Below are 15,349 nucleotides of genomic sequence, written 5' to 3'. Positions count from 1 at the left end.
GACCTCTCGAGAGCCAGCCAACACCCTGTTTTCTATTTCTATTTTTCTAAACCACATGTCTACAGATGTTCTGCTGGAGACCTTGTGTCCTGGCATCATGTGGATGTTTCATCATATGACAGGGTGATAGAGCCATGGCCTTATTGGATCATAGCACTGTGGAACCAACACAATATTTTGCGGGTGGATTTAATGTTATATCTGTATAAAAAGAGCAATTGCATAAAATGGCAACCTGGGAGGAATTGGTTCTACCTCGCTTTTTTTTTCTTTGGACCCTATCATAACAATGTATCTCTCTATATAATATGTTAAATTGGATCACATTTTCGGGATTTGCATATCACATATCTTTTCATGTGTTTTTGGAAATATTCATCCTTGATTCCATATATAAAAGGACTGAGGAACCTTGGAAGACACATGAAGAAGCAGAAGTTGATTATTGGTAGTACAATACTATAGTCCTTAAGTAACATCTCCAGTAAGGTATTGGCAAAAGGAGTCATACATATTATTAACTGAACCGCGTGGAGCAGCACTGTCTTTCCAGCCTTGACTGCAGACGCCTTTCCAGAACCAAGCTTCATGGCCACCATCGTGATCCTCGTGTAAGTGAAAATGATGATCAGTCCCACCAGGGAAAAAGTTGAGATGTAGACAAAATCTCTGATCAGGTTTTGCATTTCGGTGAAGCGGAGGGATGTTCGGGTACATTTTAGATGCAGTAAGAAAATACCACTATCTACGGCACCCAAGACAATTAAATCGGCAAAATTAGGGATTAAGCCGATGGCCCATATTACTACAATTGCAATGTAGGTTCTGCGCAAAGTGCAAAACTCTCCGTGCCTTAGTGGGAAACATATGGCTATATAGCGCTCCAGAGACATGGCGGCCAGGTTGTATGGAGTGACCTTCAAGGAGGTAGAGGATACAGTAACAAGAAGGTAACAGAAGGGGACGGAAAAGGTGATGGAATATAGGGCCAAGACAGTGAGAAGAAGTGTAAGGGTGAGATACACAGTATCATTAATGAGCATGTGGGCAAACAAGACATAGCGGGCACTTTCCTGGGCCCTCGGGCTCTTGAAGAAAGTGTTCAACATAGCAATAATAAAATACAAGAAAAAGAAGAAGAAGAGGAATGTTGGAACAAAGACGGTAATTCTCAGAACCTCCATGTTTTTGCTGAGCTGGGAAGACTCTTTGGTTGTATTTGTTTGACCGCTTGTGAGATTCATCTGAAATGCAGAAAGTAAACTGGGGAGGAAAAAACATCAAAAGGTAAAAAAAAAATAAAAACATTCCTAGGAAATTGTGTCCTCTATTGTCAGCTGAGGATAGAGATGGAGATCAAGGATGTCGCCTACTTCTCTAACCTTGCCTGTCCCTAAGGCCACATTCACACGTCCGTTGTTCTGTCCCCAATTGCAGACAAAACAATGTTATTCAATGGCCCCGTTCACTCGTCTGTATGTCTGTACGGGGCTGCGATGTGTACTGCAAAAAATAGGTTCTGCTGTAACGTGGACTGTAATTTGCGGCAATGAAGGGCCAATGTAGTGCTCTGTGAGCTGCACTACGGGCGTGTGGATGTAGCCTAACCTTTGACCCTGTAGATAAGTTCAGTAGACCATGTATTCTCTGCATGGTTATAGTTATAGATGGAATGGTCCAGTTGAGTGGTCTACTAGATGCCATGGGTGCAAAAAAAACTGAAAAAAGCATAGCTACAAGGTAAGGATATCTGTATAACTCATCTCAAGGGACAACTGCCTCCTGGCTGACACATCTAAGAATGTCTACACCATGTGCTATTTACAGAGATAGGATGAGGGCCCCATCTAGATGCATAGAATCAATGGCCACGGCAGTGACAGTATCCCCCCATGTATCATGCTGAGCTGTAAGGATGACACTAATGGGGGATCAGGGGTAGGTGAGTACTCATGTATTTATTTTCTTACCTGAGCAACTTTAAAATCATCAACAAGAGAACAAAAGTAATAACAGTGATCTACAAGGGATTGTTATTATGTGGAATATTTAAAACTTAAGGATTACACAGTCAGTGGGTACCGTAGATAATCTGCAATGTCCAGAAGGGCAGATCACTCCCAGTCTACTCCCAGGTGCAGCACAAGAGAAGTCCTGGAGTTAGAAGCAAAATAATGTGACTGTGGAAGATGATGGCCTCCATAGGAGACGGGAAAATATACAACATGATGCAAATCTTCAATCCCATTCTAGTATATTAGTCAAATACAAACAGAATAAATGTATGTATGTCTTGTATATGATCCATTCTTTGCTGCCCCCTATATACTTACTGTGCAGCAGGTTAGCAGTGAAGTCCCATTCCTCAGAGCTCGGATTGTGCTTGTGTCGGGAGTCATGGCCGCCCTCCATATATTTATACTCTCCCCGCTCTGAGACTTACACAGCACATAGTACTACCTCATATCCAATGGGACCTGATGTGCAATCATTATACGGATGAACGCTCAATATACTTGTCAAACATAATTATCTATATAAATAAATAAATTTAAATAAGCCACTTTAAGTACTAATTATTTAAAGGGATTATCGGGGCAAGAAAAATGATTAAAAGCGCCTGAATGAGCCGACACTACCAAGAAAGTGACAAGAAGGGGACCAGAAGATGTTGCAGCAGGAGCTGCGAAGGACTCAAGTAGCTGACTATGCCTTTTTACCAATGTTTACCTAAGCACATGAACTTTTTGGAGGATTTTTTCACTACCACTGAGCAACCCGACCACTAAGCCAACTATGGGAGTCCAGCCAATGAAGGCAACCACCCAGTTGTAAACCCCTGTATCACAGAGTTTCCCTACTTCAAATGAAAGCAATGCTGAGTCCTAGTACATGCTCATTTACTGGGCCTATTCCACAGCCCAATGATCGTTTAGCGAGGGCTGCAGGGACATCATTACCGATGTCCTTGCAGCCCTTGCACCATACATTACCTAGCAGGGCTTGTCCTCCGCTCCGTCTTTCTCCCCGGGTCCCGCCGCGCAGCACCCGACCAGTGATTGGCTGAGTGGTCTGACAGCTCAGTCAGACTGCAGCGAAGCTGATGCTGCGCCGCAGGACCCAGGGAGGAAGACGGAGCGGAGGACAAGCCCTGCTAGGTAATGTATGGTGCTTCTCAAATCGCTGGTCGCCCGCCGTGCACCGCTAATCCACGCAGCGATGCGTGGTGGGTGACCGATGATTTTAGGTTTGGGCCTAAATAAACGATCAGCAAATCGGCCGATTATCGCTCCGTGGAATAGGCCCCTAAGGGCCCTATTACACCAACAGATTATCTGACAGTTTTTTTAAGCCAAAGCCAGGAATGGATTTGGAAAGAGGAGAAATTTCAGTCTTTCCTTTATAACCTGTTCTCTGTTTATAGTCCATTCCTGGCTTTGGCTCAAAAAGTTAATTTGCTGGTGTAATAGGGCCCTAAGACTGTGTTTTCCTTGCTAAAACAAGGATAGAGAAGTGAACTCCTGTACGTGACAAGACAAGGATTGGCAGCAGAGAGCTCCTGTAATTGTTTTGGCAGAGAATGGTTAGGAGTCACGTTATACCAGTGTTCTTGCAGGAGGAACAGGTTCCGGGCAGGAAGAACCATTGTTTTACCTGACTTGGTGGTGGAGACTGCAGTGCCTTTTGGTAAATTGAAGGGCGTCCATGTTTTTGGTTTCTTGAGAGACTGAGCAGAGGATGGAGCCTAGATGGTCACAATGCTGGGCTGGTAGAGAGATAAAAGGCCAGTACTTGTGTCTTAGACGTACTGAAGTCCAGAGAGGTCACTGGAGATTTTAGGAAAGCCTACGAGGCTGAGGAGTCTTAGAGACCTACATGTAAGGAAGCCAGTTGATATATATTATCAGGGACATTAATTTGGTCCCAATAAGTGAACAGAAGAATTGGTGTGACCAGATAGAAAATTGTATAGTGAGACTCGGACTAAGAGAGTACCTGTACTGTATAGAAGGCCAGAAGTCTTATAGGAGACTACTACAGGGACCTGAGTATGCACTGGGATCCAGCAGCACTAGACGATCCCTCAGTAAGCACGCGGTTGGATGCACGCTGGAGCCCATTATCTCAGTTGGTGGGTGTACATAGAGGAACAAGACAAGTCCAACACCATCCAGTCTTCAGGAAAATCTTTAAATCTTTATTAAGCTCACAAGTAAAATATATACTTGACAAAGACTCATTGTGAATCGCAACATATTTTACTTGTGAGCTTAAAGGGGTAGTGCAGCGACCCCCCCCCCCCAAAAAAAAAAAAAAAAAAAACACAGACACACACAGAATATATACTTGCCTTCCCTCAGGTGGTGATCGCCATTCCAATTTCCCACTGGCCGCCGTCCTCACTTCCGGGTACGGGTGCAGTGAATGGGAAAGAAAAGGCTGCTGGTGGGGGCCAATCAGGGCTGAGGAAGCTGGAAGTCATTTGATGTGCTCCAGCCAATGAAAAGCCTGCAGCAGCCTTTTCCTCTCCAATTTACTGCTGTGGAAGACAGCAAAGAGGAAGGAGACCAGGACCGCCCCCTGCTGTGAAGACATCGACCCAAGATGGCGCCCGGGAGAAAAGGACGGGTTTGGATGCTGTTGGACTTGTCTTACTCCTCTACTACAGGGACCCGAGTTTGTAGTAATGCTCCTCCTGCATGTGAGGACTGGTGCAAAATATATAGTCAAGCTCTTAGGGGGCATTCCATTGGGAGACTGAGAACTTGGACTATGAAAATATTCTTTTGTAAATTTGATAAGTATGCAAGCTATTGCTCAACTGGGACGGTTAAGATGATTCTAGAAACAGGTGTTAGGTGTCATAAACTGTTAAAGAGATTGGAGTAACCCCATAAAGATCTCTTAGGCATGGCTGTCTTGGCTTCAATGGCTTTGAATTAGACTGTGAGTTCAAATAATATTACCCAGGAGCTTTACTAGTCTCGACCAGCTTTAAGGCAGAGTAAAAGTAGATATTGCTGCATAAGAGTTTCTGAAATCAAGTCACGTAAATATTTTTTATTTCACATTTTCCACATATATCAAAAATGTAACATGCAGGGATCAGCACATAATATCCCATACCAGTGGTGATGACTTTTATGTTAGTACATATGCAACAAGCTCTAAGTGACACATTCATTTATATAAGAACCATTACAGTAATGCCGCCATATACTGTACGTTGGTGAAAACTTGGCCGAGCATGGCGACTTTTGTAGGACCAGCTGACCATTAAATGTATGTAGGCCTCAAAAGTCTCCCCCGACATTATCAGGCATTAGCCGTCCTTTTGTTTTATTCTTTATCTGGACTTATTTATATAAAACTATCCAGATTTTAGGATCAGCAATCTTCTAAAACCAGGATCAAGGGTGTAAGGCTTTGAGTTGCATTCTAGGCTAAGAATCCTATTACATGGTCCGATATTGAGGAGGAAGCAAGTGCTCGCTGTCTGTGCTATTACACGCACAGACAGTGAGCGCACGGGGGTGGGGGCACGGGGAGCTATGGGGGGATGTAGCCTATAGCATTTAAGCAGCCATCTGCTATCACCGCTCCTATTACTCAGGCAATGGCCAGCAGACCATCGCTATCGTGATCGGGAATTTAAAACATGCTGAAAGACAACGATCAGTCTTTGATTGTTGCCTTTGAACTTGAACTATTACACCAAACGATTATCGCCCGGAACGGACTGTAATGGGCAAAGTACGGCCGAGAAGACTTTTTCTATTCTCGTAAAACTCCTTTATCCCCTTAACGACATCGGGCGTAAATTTACGCCCCCCTGCCCTGGTACTTAATGCAAATGGACGTAAATTTACGCCCGATGTTTACCCGATCGCTGTGTGTTCACACACAGCGATCGGGGAAGATGGCCTGCTATATTGTATAGCAGGCCATCTCTGCTCGTCGGCACGGGGGGTTAACCCCCGTGCCAACGATCGCTGCTATCGGCTGATCAATACAGATCAGACGATAGCAGCTGAATACAGCTTTCCGGGTCATCAGTGACCCGATGACCCGGAAAGCAATGGCGATTGGTGCTGTCCGGGACAGCACCAATCGCCATTACTGTCCTCAACAAAGATGGCGCTGGTGCCACCCCCATGATCGCCGTGATAGGCCAGCCAGTGCCGGCCGTCCCATCACGGCGATCTAACAGTTAAAAAGTGTCCGGCCGGGTTCTGCACCCCTCAGCTTGGTAGCTGAGGGGTGCAGAACAGGTGTGGGTATAGTGTAGTGCACTATACTCACCTGATCCTGGCGTCCGGAACGAAGATCCGCGGTCCCGCGTGTCCTCTTCTCCTCGTCGCCGCCACTTCTGGGTTCGGTCGGTCTTCATCGCGAATCTTCGGCTCTTCGGGCTTTTCCGTCACCCCCATCTTCGCCCATCTCCGCCAGCTCCATTCTACTGCCCCCTAGCGGATGATCAGTGTATATTATACACTGATCATTTGCTTTGGGGTAAAAAGATGTTTGTTTGTTTTTTGGGGGTTTTTCCACATTTTTTTTTCTTTTTATTCGCCCTAACGCCGCTGAGTGGTGATCAGCATGGCACGTAAGTGCGCCGCTGATCAGCAACTCCTCCTTTTTGGCGTAGGGGCGTTTTTCCCCCCTATATCCTACCGCCACTGTCTGCTGATAAGTGCCGCACATAAGTGCGGCATTTATCAGCAGTTTCTTTTTTGGCGTAGGTATATTTTTCCTTACTGTTAAAAAAAAAACGTAAAAAAACACTACATTACACCACACTACATGAAATAAAGTTTTACACTACACCGGAACACATTTACATACCCCATATACTAGTCCCGGTATAAAGATGGCCCCCGGGTTGTTTTCGGCGTCGGACGCATACGTTATTATTGACTCCAACACCGAAACAGCCAGTGAGGATGAATGGGGGAGATCCTTCTTTCCTCCATTCATCCTCATCCTCATCATCCAGTGACGTGTCTGGGCGTAGCGTAGCGTACACTGCCCCCCAGACACGTCTTTTCCGCCAGTACAGTCCCAGTAAGAGATGACGGTATGGCGTGAAATTCTCCAAACTCTGTGAGAGTACCTCAGGGTACACTTACAGATGGGGGCTGCGTTCACACTACGTATATTTCAGTCAGTATATTTCAGTCAGTATTGCAACCAAAACCAGGAGTGGATTAAAAACACAGAAAGGATCTGTTCACACAATGGTGAAATTGAGTGGATGGCCGCCATATAACAGTAAATAACGGCCATTATTTCAATACAACAGCCGTTGTTCTAAAATAACAGCAAATATTTGCCATTAAATGGCGGCTATCCACTCAATTTCAACATTGTGTGAACAGAGCCTTTCTGTGTTTTTAATCCACTCCTGGTTTTGGTTGCAATACTGACTGAAATATACTGACTGAAATATACATATACTGACTGAAATATACGTAGTGTGAACGCAGCCTTAAAAGGGTACGTGCACACTGCGGAATGGTGAAGAATAACCCTTTGTGCATTCCGCAGCTGGCATCCCCCGGCGGACTGATGTGGGCGCGTGTCTCCACCCATGTCATAGACTCCATTCTATGCACGGGCGGATTCCGTCGTCCGTCCAAAGAATTAACACGTTCATTCTTTGGACAGAGGGCGGAATCCGCCCGTGCATATAATGGAGTGTGACACGAGCGGAGACGCGCGCCTCCATCAGTCCGCCGGCGGGTGCCAGTTGCGGAATGCACAAAGGGTTATCCTTCGCCATTCCGCAGTGTGCATGTACCCTTAGAGTGTATGAAGGAAAGGACACCCAAATCCAGCCCCCAGATGCCCCCCCCCCACTCCGAGTTAGTGGGGAGATCGTTGGGGAACTGATCTTCCCACTGCTGGATAAAGGTCACCACCTGTACGGGGATAACTTTTATACCAGCACCCCCTCTTCCGGTCCCTCGCTGCCCTGTAGCTTGCGGCACGATCCGAAAATATCAGAAGCAGTAATAAAGCCCTAATATTTAGCAGCCATGGAGCGGACCCAGCGCTTCTGGATATGAAGGACCCCGTATCGCACCAGGGCAATATTTTCCAGGTGACGTCCCCCACACTGGAGAATGGGAGACCCCAGAAGAAGTGCAGAGTGTGGGGTAACAGGGGGATCAGGAAGGACACCATTTTCCAGTGTGGCACCTGTCCTGATCCCCCCGGCCTCTGCATACTGGATCGCTTCAAGGCGTACTACACGTCATTGGAGTTCTACATTTTCTAAATTCTGTCCCTTATTCCTATTTCAGGGGTCACGTTGATCCAGGGATTATTCTGATCGCCATTATGGAGTCGGGAAGGAATTTTTCCCCTGTGATGAGGCTACTGTCGTCTGCCTCACAAGGGTTTTTTGCCTTCCTCTGGATCAACACAGGTTGAGTTTGATGGACACCTGTCATTTTCAACCTTATAAACTAATAATTGGCCTAATCCCCCCAAATAAATTAGAATTGTCCCTTTTCCCCAGCTAAATAGCTATGGCCGCCAATCCCATTAGAGGATGACATGATGCAATTACAAAGCCTCTGTGCGGCCAGGACAGTAGAAACCCCCCACAAGTGACCCCATTCTGGAAACTACACCCGATAAGGAATCTAACAAGGAGGGCAGCGGGGATATGGCCCCCTGGTGACGGACACATTTGTGCCGTGAAAAACAAAAAAAATTTTAAAAAAATGCCCATCACTACTTTGGTCCATATGCTCACTGCACCCCTTGTTAGATTCCTTATGGGGTGTAGTTTCCAGACAGGGGTCACTTGTGGGGGGTTTCTACTGTTCTGGCAGCACAGGAGCTTTGTAATTGCGACATGGCCTCCATCCTCCATTCCAGCCTCTAAATGGCGCTCTGTCCCATTGGTCGCTTGCCCTGTGCCCATATGGCACATTATATCCACATGTGGGGTATTTTCGTACTCAGGGGAAATTACTCTACACGTTTTGTGTTCATTTTCTTTTTTAACCCCTTGTGGAAATGGAAAAAAATCAAGGCTAGACCAACATTTAGTGTAAAAAATGCTTAATTTTTACACTAAATCATTGATCTTGTCTTGATTTTTTCATTTTCACAAGGGGTTAAAAGATATAAAAAAACGCAAAATGTGTAGAGCAATTTCCCCTGAGTACGAAAATACCCCACATGTGGACATAAAGCGCCATGCGGGTGCAGGGTAAGCCTCCAAAGGGAAGGTGCGCCATTTGGCTTTTGGAGGCTGGATTTGGAATGGAATGGATTTCGAGGTCCATGTTGCATTTAAAAGGCCCCTGTGTTGCCAAGACCATTAAAACCCCCCACAAGTGACCCCATTATGGAAACTACACCCCTCAGGGAATGTAACAATGGGTGTAGTGAGCATATGGACCCCACTGGTGATGGGCACAAATGTGGAACAATTTGGCGTGAAAATGAAATTGATGACATGAATTGATGAAAGAGAAAAAAACACACAAAATGTGTAGAACAATTCCCCCTGAGTCCGTAAATACCCCACATGTGGACATAAAGCGCCATGTGGGCGCAGGGCAAGCCTCCGAAGGGAAGGAGCGCCATTTGGATTTTGGAGGTTGGATTTGGCTAGAATGGATGATGAACGCCATGTCGCATTTACAGAGCCCTCGTGCTGCCAAAACACTGGAAACCCCCCACAAGTGACCCCATTCTGGAAACTACACCCCTCAAGGAATCTAACAAAGGGTGCAGTGAGGATATGGACCCCTTGATGACGGGCACATTTGTGCCATGAAAGTGAAAAAATGAAAAATTCCCCTTTCATGTAACATTCTTCCACATTTGTGCCGGTCACCAGTGGGGTCCATATGCTCACTGCACCCCTTCTTAGATTCCTTGAGGGGTGTAGTTTCCAGAATGGGGTCCCTTGTGGGGGTTTCCAGTGTCTTGGCAGCACGAGGGCTCTGTAAATGCGACATGGCCCTTGAAATCCATTCCAGTGAAATCCAGCTTCCAAAGGCCAATTGGCGCTCCTTCCCTTTGGAGGCTCGTCCTGCGCCCGCTTGGCACTTTATGTCCACATGTGGGGTATTTTTGTACTCGGGAGAAACTGTGCTACACGCTTTGTGTTTTTATTTTCTTTTATCCCATTGTGAAAATGAAAAATTTTAGGCTAGAACAACGTTATAGTGTAAAAAATAAATTTTTCTTTTTTCACGCCACATTGTTCTGAAAATCTGTGAAGCACCTGTGGGGTCCAGATGCTCACCGCACCCCTTGTTACATTCCGTCAGGGGTGCAGTTTTCTAAATGGTGTCCCTTTAGGGGTGTTTTTCAGGTTTTGGCACCCCAGAGCCTCTGCCAACCTGAAGTGGTACAGTCAAAAATGACCAAATAAAACGGAGGCGTTGAAATTCACTAGGCGCTCCTTTATATCTTTATAGGCTTGTGGTTGCGTCAAATAGCGCAATAGGGCCACATATGGGGTATTTCTATAAACTGCAGAAACGGGGCAATAATTATTGGGGTGCATTTCTCTGGTATAGGTTTATAATTATGAAAAATATTGGATTACAATAAAATCTCTGCACAGAAAATTAAAATTTTCAAATTTCTTGCACACTTAGCTTTTATTTCTGTGACTCCCCTAAAGGGTTAAAAAAAACTTTCTGGATCTGCTTTTGCAGAGTTTGGGGGGTGCAGTTTCTGAAATGGGGTGCTTTGTGGGGCTTTCTAACATACAGTCCCCTAAAATACACTTTCAACCTGAACAGGTCCCTAAAAATATCTGATTTTGAAATTTTACAGAAAATTTGGAAAATTGCTGCTAATGTTTTAAGCTTTCTAAAAAAAATGAAAAATAGTTTAATAAATGCCGCCATCATAAAGTAGACATGTTGCTAATGCTATTTAATATATAATTTATGTGGTATAACCACTTTCTGTATAAGCAGAAAAGTTTCAAAGTTGGAAAAATGCATTTTTTCACAATTTTTCACGTTATTTTGTTTTTTTTCATAAAGATTCGTTATAAGTATCGACTCCAATTTACCAGAAATGTAAAGTAGCATATGTCACTAGAAAACAATCTCAGAATCAGCCGGATAGGTAAAAGCATCCCGAAGTTATTAATGAATAAAGTTACACTGGTCATATTTATAAAATTTGTCTCTGTCCTTAAGGCCATTTCAGGCTCTGTCCTTAAGGGGTTAAGCTGCCATGGAGGAAGAGATGTCTGTCAGCACAAATGGCAGTCAGCAGTTGTTAGGACAGCTCTAGATGTGACTGGATATAGGTGAAAGCAAATTATTTACAATATAAGTATATATGATAAAGCCAACATTCCTGATTTTTTTTTCTCTAGCTTATTAGTTTTGTCTGAACCTGGAAAATTCTCACTGGAATCAATATAGTCACCATCACAACTCCATCACCATCAACTAGAGGTAGTCACCCAACTTTGCCTAAAATTCTAGTCTTTCAGAATTCTTCTAGGTTGGAAATGTTAACCAGATTTTATATTGTCCCTGGATTTTGGGAGGTTCTTAGAGATTTACAAAGCACAATTCGCTTTATGTACCTAAAGAAGACTTCATCCCGTAAGCCATAGACTAAGGGGCTGATGACCCTCGGAAGACACATGAAGAAGAAGAAATTGATCACTGGTAACATATAGAGGTATTTTTTTAGAAACATTTCAGTCAGGCTGTAGGAGAAGGCCATCATACAAAGCAGGAGCTGAAACGCGTGGAGAATGACTGTCTTACCAGCCCTGGAGGCTACGGCTTTTCCAGAGTCCACTTTTATTGCAACCAACATGATCTTGATGTAAGTGAACACGATGATCAACGCTACTAAAGAAAACCCTAAGGCGTAGGTCAAAGATTTCAAGATATCCTGACCATTGCTCTTCATAAATTCTGATCTTGAGCAGAGACAGTAAAGGTAGAAGTAGTCACTATGCACAGAGAAGCACAAAATCATGAAATCAATGACGTTGGGTACTAACCCAATGATCCAAATGACTACAATGGCCAAAATGGTCTTCTGGCGGGTCCACCACTCTGAGTGCCGCAATGGGAAACAGATGGCCACATAACGCTCTAAGGACATCACTGCCAGGTTATATGGAGTCACCTTCAAAGCCGAGGACGTTATAGACACTACTATATACGAAATAGGCACAGGGAAGTAAATGAGGTATGCTGTGCTGAAGAAGCCCAAGAGACTCAAAGTAATATAGATGGTGTCATTGATCAGCATGTGGACAAAAAGGATATAACGCGGCTCCTCCTGCAGATGAGAGATGGAGAAATAGACACTCACCATGATGGACATCAAGAAGAGAAGGAGGCCGAAGGAGATCAGCAATAGAGATAATAGAGACATGAACAGGACATCTGAGTTAAGGAACGCAGCTTTGGACGCTGTATCGTAAACCGTAGAATTCACCATCACCGAGCCTGGACTAACATAGAAAAAATGTTATAAAACATAAGGAATAAAATGTCTGTTCCGACAACAGCATAAAAAAGGTTTAAAAAACTAAGGATTTTCTCGTTCTTTGGTGGCTAGTCCAAGCTTGCCATAGAGGAAGACCGAATAGCTGCCATAGAGTCTTTCGAGAAGGAGGACCAGCTCAACATGGAACAATGAACGATTAGTAAAGAAGGAATGGGGTGGGGGATGGGGGGGTTAACTTGCTTAAAGGGCATGCCAACCTGGGCTCTACTAGAAGAGAAAAGCGTGGTTGGAGACCAGAGAAAGTTCTATGTTGGGCCTGGCCATGCTTGACTATTATACCAGATGGTCTTTAAGGCAAATTCATGAATCCAGCCAACTCAATCACCAAACACTCCTTCAGTCGAAGCATCTTCCCAACTCAGATCACTTCAAATCAGCATATGTTGATGACATAACCCATGACCGGCCACTTATATATCTCTGTTAATGGAGGCACTCTCTAATACAATAGGCACTGTATATAGGATCGTCTCTTACAGGCACTGTGTATGGGAATATTGAAGCCAATGTATATGGGTTACTGGTACACTGTAAGACACTACACCAGGGATGGCCCTAGTAGGGTCGGTCCTGGTTCTTATACAGTTTCCATAGACGCTAAATGGCATAGAAGTCGAGTCAATCAGTTTCTGAATTATTGCTGCATTAAGGGGAAAATTTTACCTATTGTGTGAAATAATATGACTTCATAAAGACCTCTCTTGGCCATGACTGTCTACAGAAGCAGCTGGGTAAACACTCTAGGCTCCTCGCTTCTATACAAACTCTCAATCTGTAATGCTTTCTGTGTTAGGACCTCTCTGTGTCCCCATATAGTAGTTAGGACCCTTCTGTGCCCCCATATAGTAGTTAGGACCCTTCTGTGCCCCCATATAGTAGTTAGGACCCTTCTGTGCCCCCATATAGTAGTTAGGCCACACCTGTGCCCCCACGTGGTAGCTAGGCTTTATCTGTGCCCCCTATAGTAGTTACCCTGATGCCAGCTACTAATAATATAGTTGTTACCCTAGTGCCAACTACCGATAATATAATTGTTACCCTGGTTCCAGCTGCTAGTGTAGGTGTTACCCTGGTATTAGATACCAGTGATAGGTTTCTTACCTTTGTATCAGCTTCCAGTCATAACGCTGTTACGTCAGTGCCAGCTGTCAGAGAGGAGGTTCTTGGCTGACTGTCAGCTATTATATGGCTCTCTCCAGTGTTTGCAGAGCTGCGACAGAGGACTCCATAATTTATTATATGACTGTATTATAATAAAGGATATTCATAGGGCAAATAGATGAATGGCATTAGTATGATGTAGAATTCATATATAGTTGATGTACCCGTCTGTGATGCCACCTACACCATGTATAAGAAGGACAGGCCTGTGGTCTCACCTGTCCTGTAACCGCACAGAGATCTGCTATCTCTCCTATATGTCACACACATAACTATATATATATACCCTCCTGCTCCCTGTAGTATACACCCCCAGGCAGCAGAAAACGTAATGACTTGGGTCATGGGAACAAATATAAGATATAAAGATTAATGAGGACACATCACATGGTACATGATCATAACTCAAAAAAACTGAATAGTAATATATATATAATTACTGGAGATGGTAATAATACTATAATTATTACTATTCTTATAATAAAACTGATGATAATTACAGGGAAAGAAATAATTATTTGATCCCTCACTGATTTTGTATGAATAGTCTATAATTTTAAGGACAGGTTAATTTTAACAGTGAGAGATAGAATATCAAAACTAAAACCCAGAAAATTACATGGTATAAATTATATAAATGTATTTGGATTTTGCATAGAGAAATAAGTATTTGATCCTCTACCAATCATTAAAGGAGTCATATCATGTGGTGCTATCACCTTTCTTGCCGGGTGGCCATCTTGTATCGATGCGTCATGCTGTGGCTACTGGAGCAAGCTGCAGATCATGTGACCACTGAGCTGGGGCTGGTTTAATGGGGCAGATCCTCAGCCAGAGCCCAAATGATCACAGCATGACACATCGACACAAGATGGCCGTCGGGCCAATGTATCGACGCAATTAAAAAATATTTAGACTTATGGATGTCCGTTGGGGGGGGGCGTCCCAAGCACTGTGGATGGCGACAAGAAAGGTAATAGCACCACATGACAAAGTTATAGAAAAAAGTCAGTGCCGCACTACCCCTTTAAGAGTCCTGGCTCCTACAGACTAGTTTGACGCTCCTAATTGAATTATCTGCATTATAGAAAGCTGTCTTACATTGTCACCTGTATAAAAGTCTCCTGTCTACAGACTCGATTACTTAGTCAGACTCTATCCTTTCTAAGAGCTTTAGAGCTTTCTAAGGATGTCAGGGACAAGATCATAGACCTGCACAAGGCTGGAATGGGCTACAAAACCAGAAGTAAGACACTAGGTAAGGAGGAGACAACTGTTGGTGCATTACTAAAAAATAAAATAGAAAAAATGTAAAATGACAGTCAGTCGACATTGATCTGGGGCTCCATGCAAAATCTCACCTCGTGGGGTATCCTGGATCATGACGAAGGAGAGAGACCGGCCTAAAGCTTGTTAAGCAGCTGGGACCACTGTTACCAAGAAAACCATTGGTAAAACATTACGCCGTAATGGATTTAAATCCTGCAGTGTTCAAGAAGGCACATGTGTCAGCCCATCTGAAGATTGCCAATGAACACCTGGAAGATTGTGAGAGTGATTGGGAGAAAGTGCTGTGGTTCGACAAGACAAACGTTGACCTCTTTGGCATCAACTCAACTCGCCGTGTTTGGAGGAAGAGAAATGCTGGCTATGACTCAAA

General features: G+C 44.1%; 2 protein-coding genes across 2 annotated transcripts; both read right to left on the bottom strand.

Moving 5' to 3' along the window:
- Positions 1–311: 311 nt before the first annotated feature.
- On the bottom strand, positions 312–6,431 carry LOC138794095 (odorant receptor 131-2-like). Its single transcript, XM_069972860.1, has 2 exons — positions 6,304–6,431; positions 312–1,263 (listed from the first exon to the last, which is right to left on the bottom strand). The coding sequence occupies exons 1-2, from the start codon at positions 6,429–6,431 to the stop codon at positions 312–314; spliced, it is 1,080 nt and encodes a 359-aa protein (XP_069828961.1).
- A 5,089-nt stretch (positions 6,432–11,520) lies between these two features.
- LOC138794094 (odorant receptor 131-2-like) lies at positions 11,521–14,446 on the bottom strand. Its single transcript, XM_069972859.1, has 2 exons — positions 14,409–14,446; positions 11,521–12,472 (listed from the first exon to the last, which is right to left on the bottom strand). The coding sequence occupies exons 1-2, from the start codon at positions 14,444–14,446 to the stop codon at positions 11,521–11,523; spliced, it is 990 nt and encodes a 329-aa protein (XP_069828960.1).
- Between the last annotated feature and the right edge of the window lie 903 nt (positions 14,447–15,349).

Source organism: Dendropsophus ebraccatus, chromosome 5, assembly GCF_027789765.1.
Source record: "Dendropsophus ebraccatus isolate aDenEbr1 chromosome 5, aDenEbr1.pat, whole genome shotgun sequence".
NCBI lineage: Eukaryota > Metazoa > Chordata > Amphibia > Anura > Hylidae > Dendropsophus > Dendropsophus ebraccatus.
This window is presented reverse-complemented; position numbering and strand designations above follow the sequence as displayed.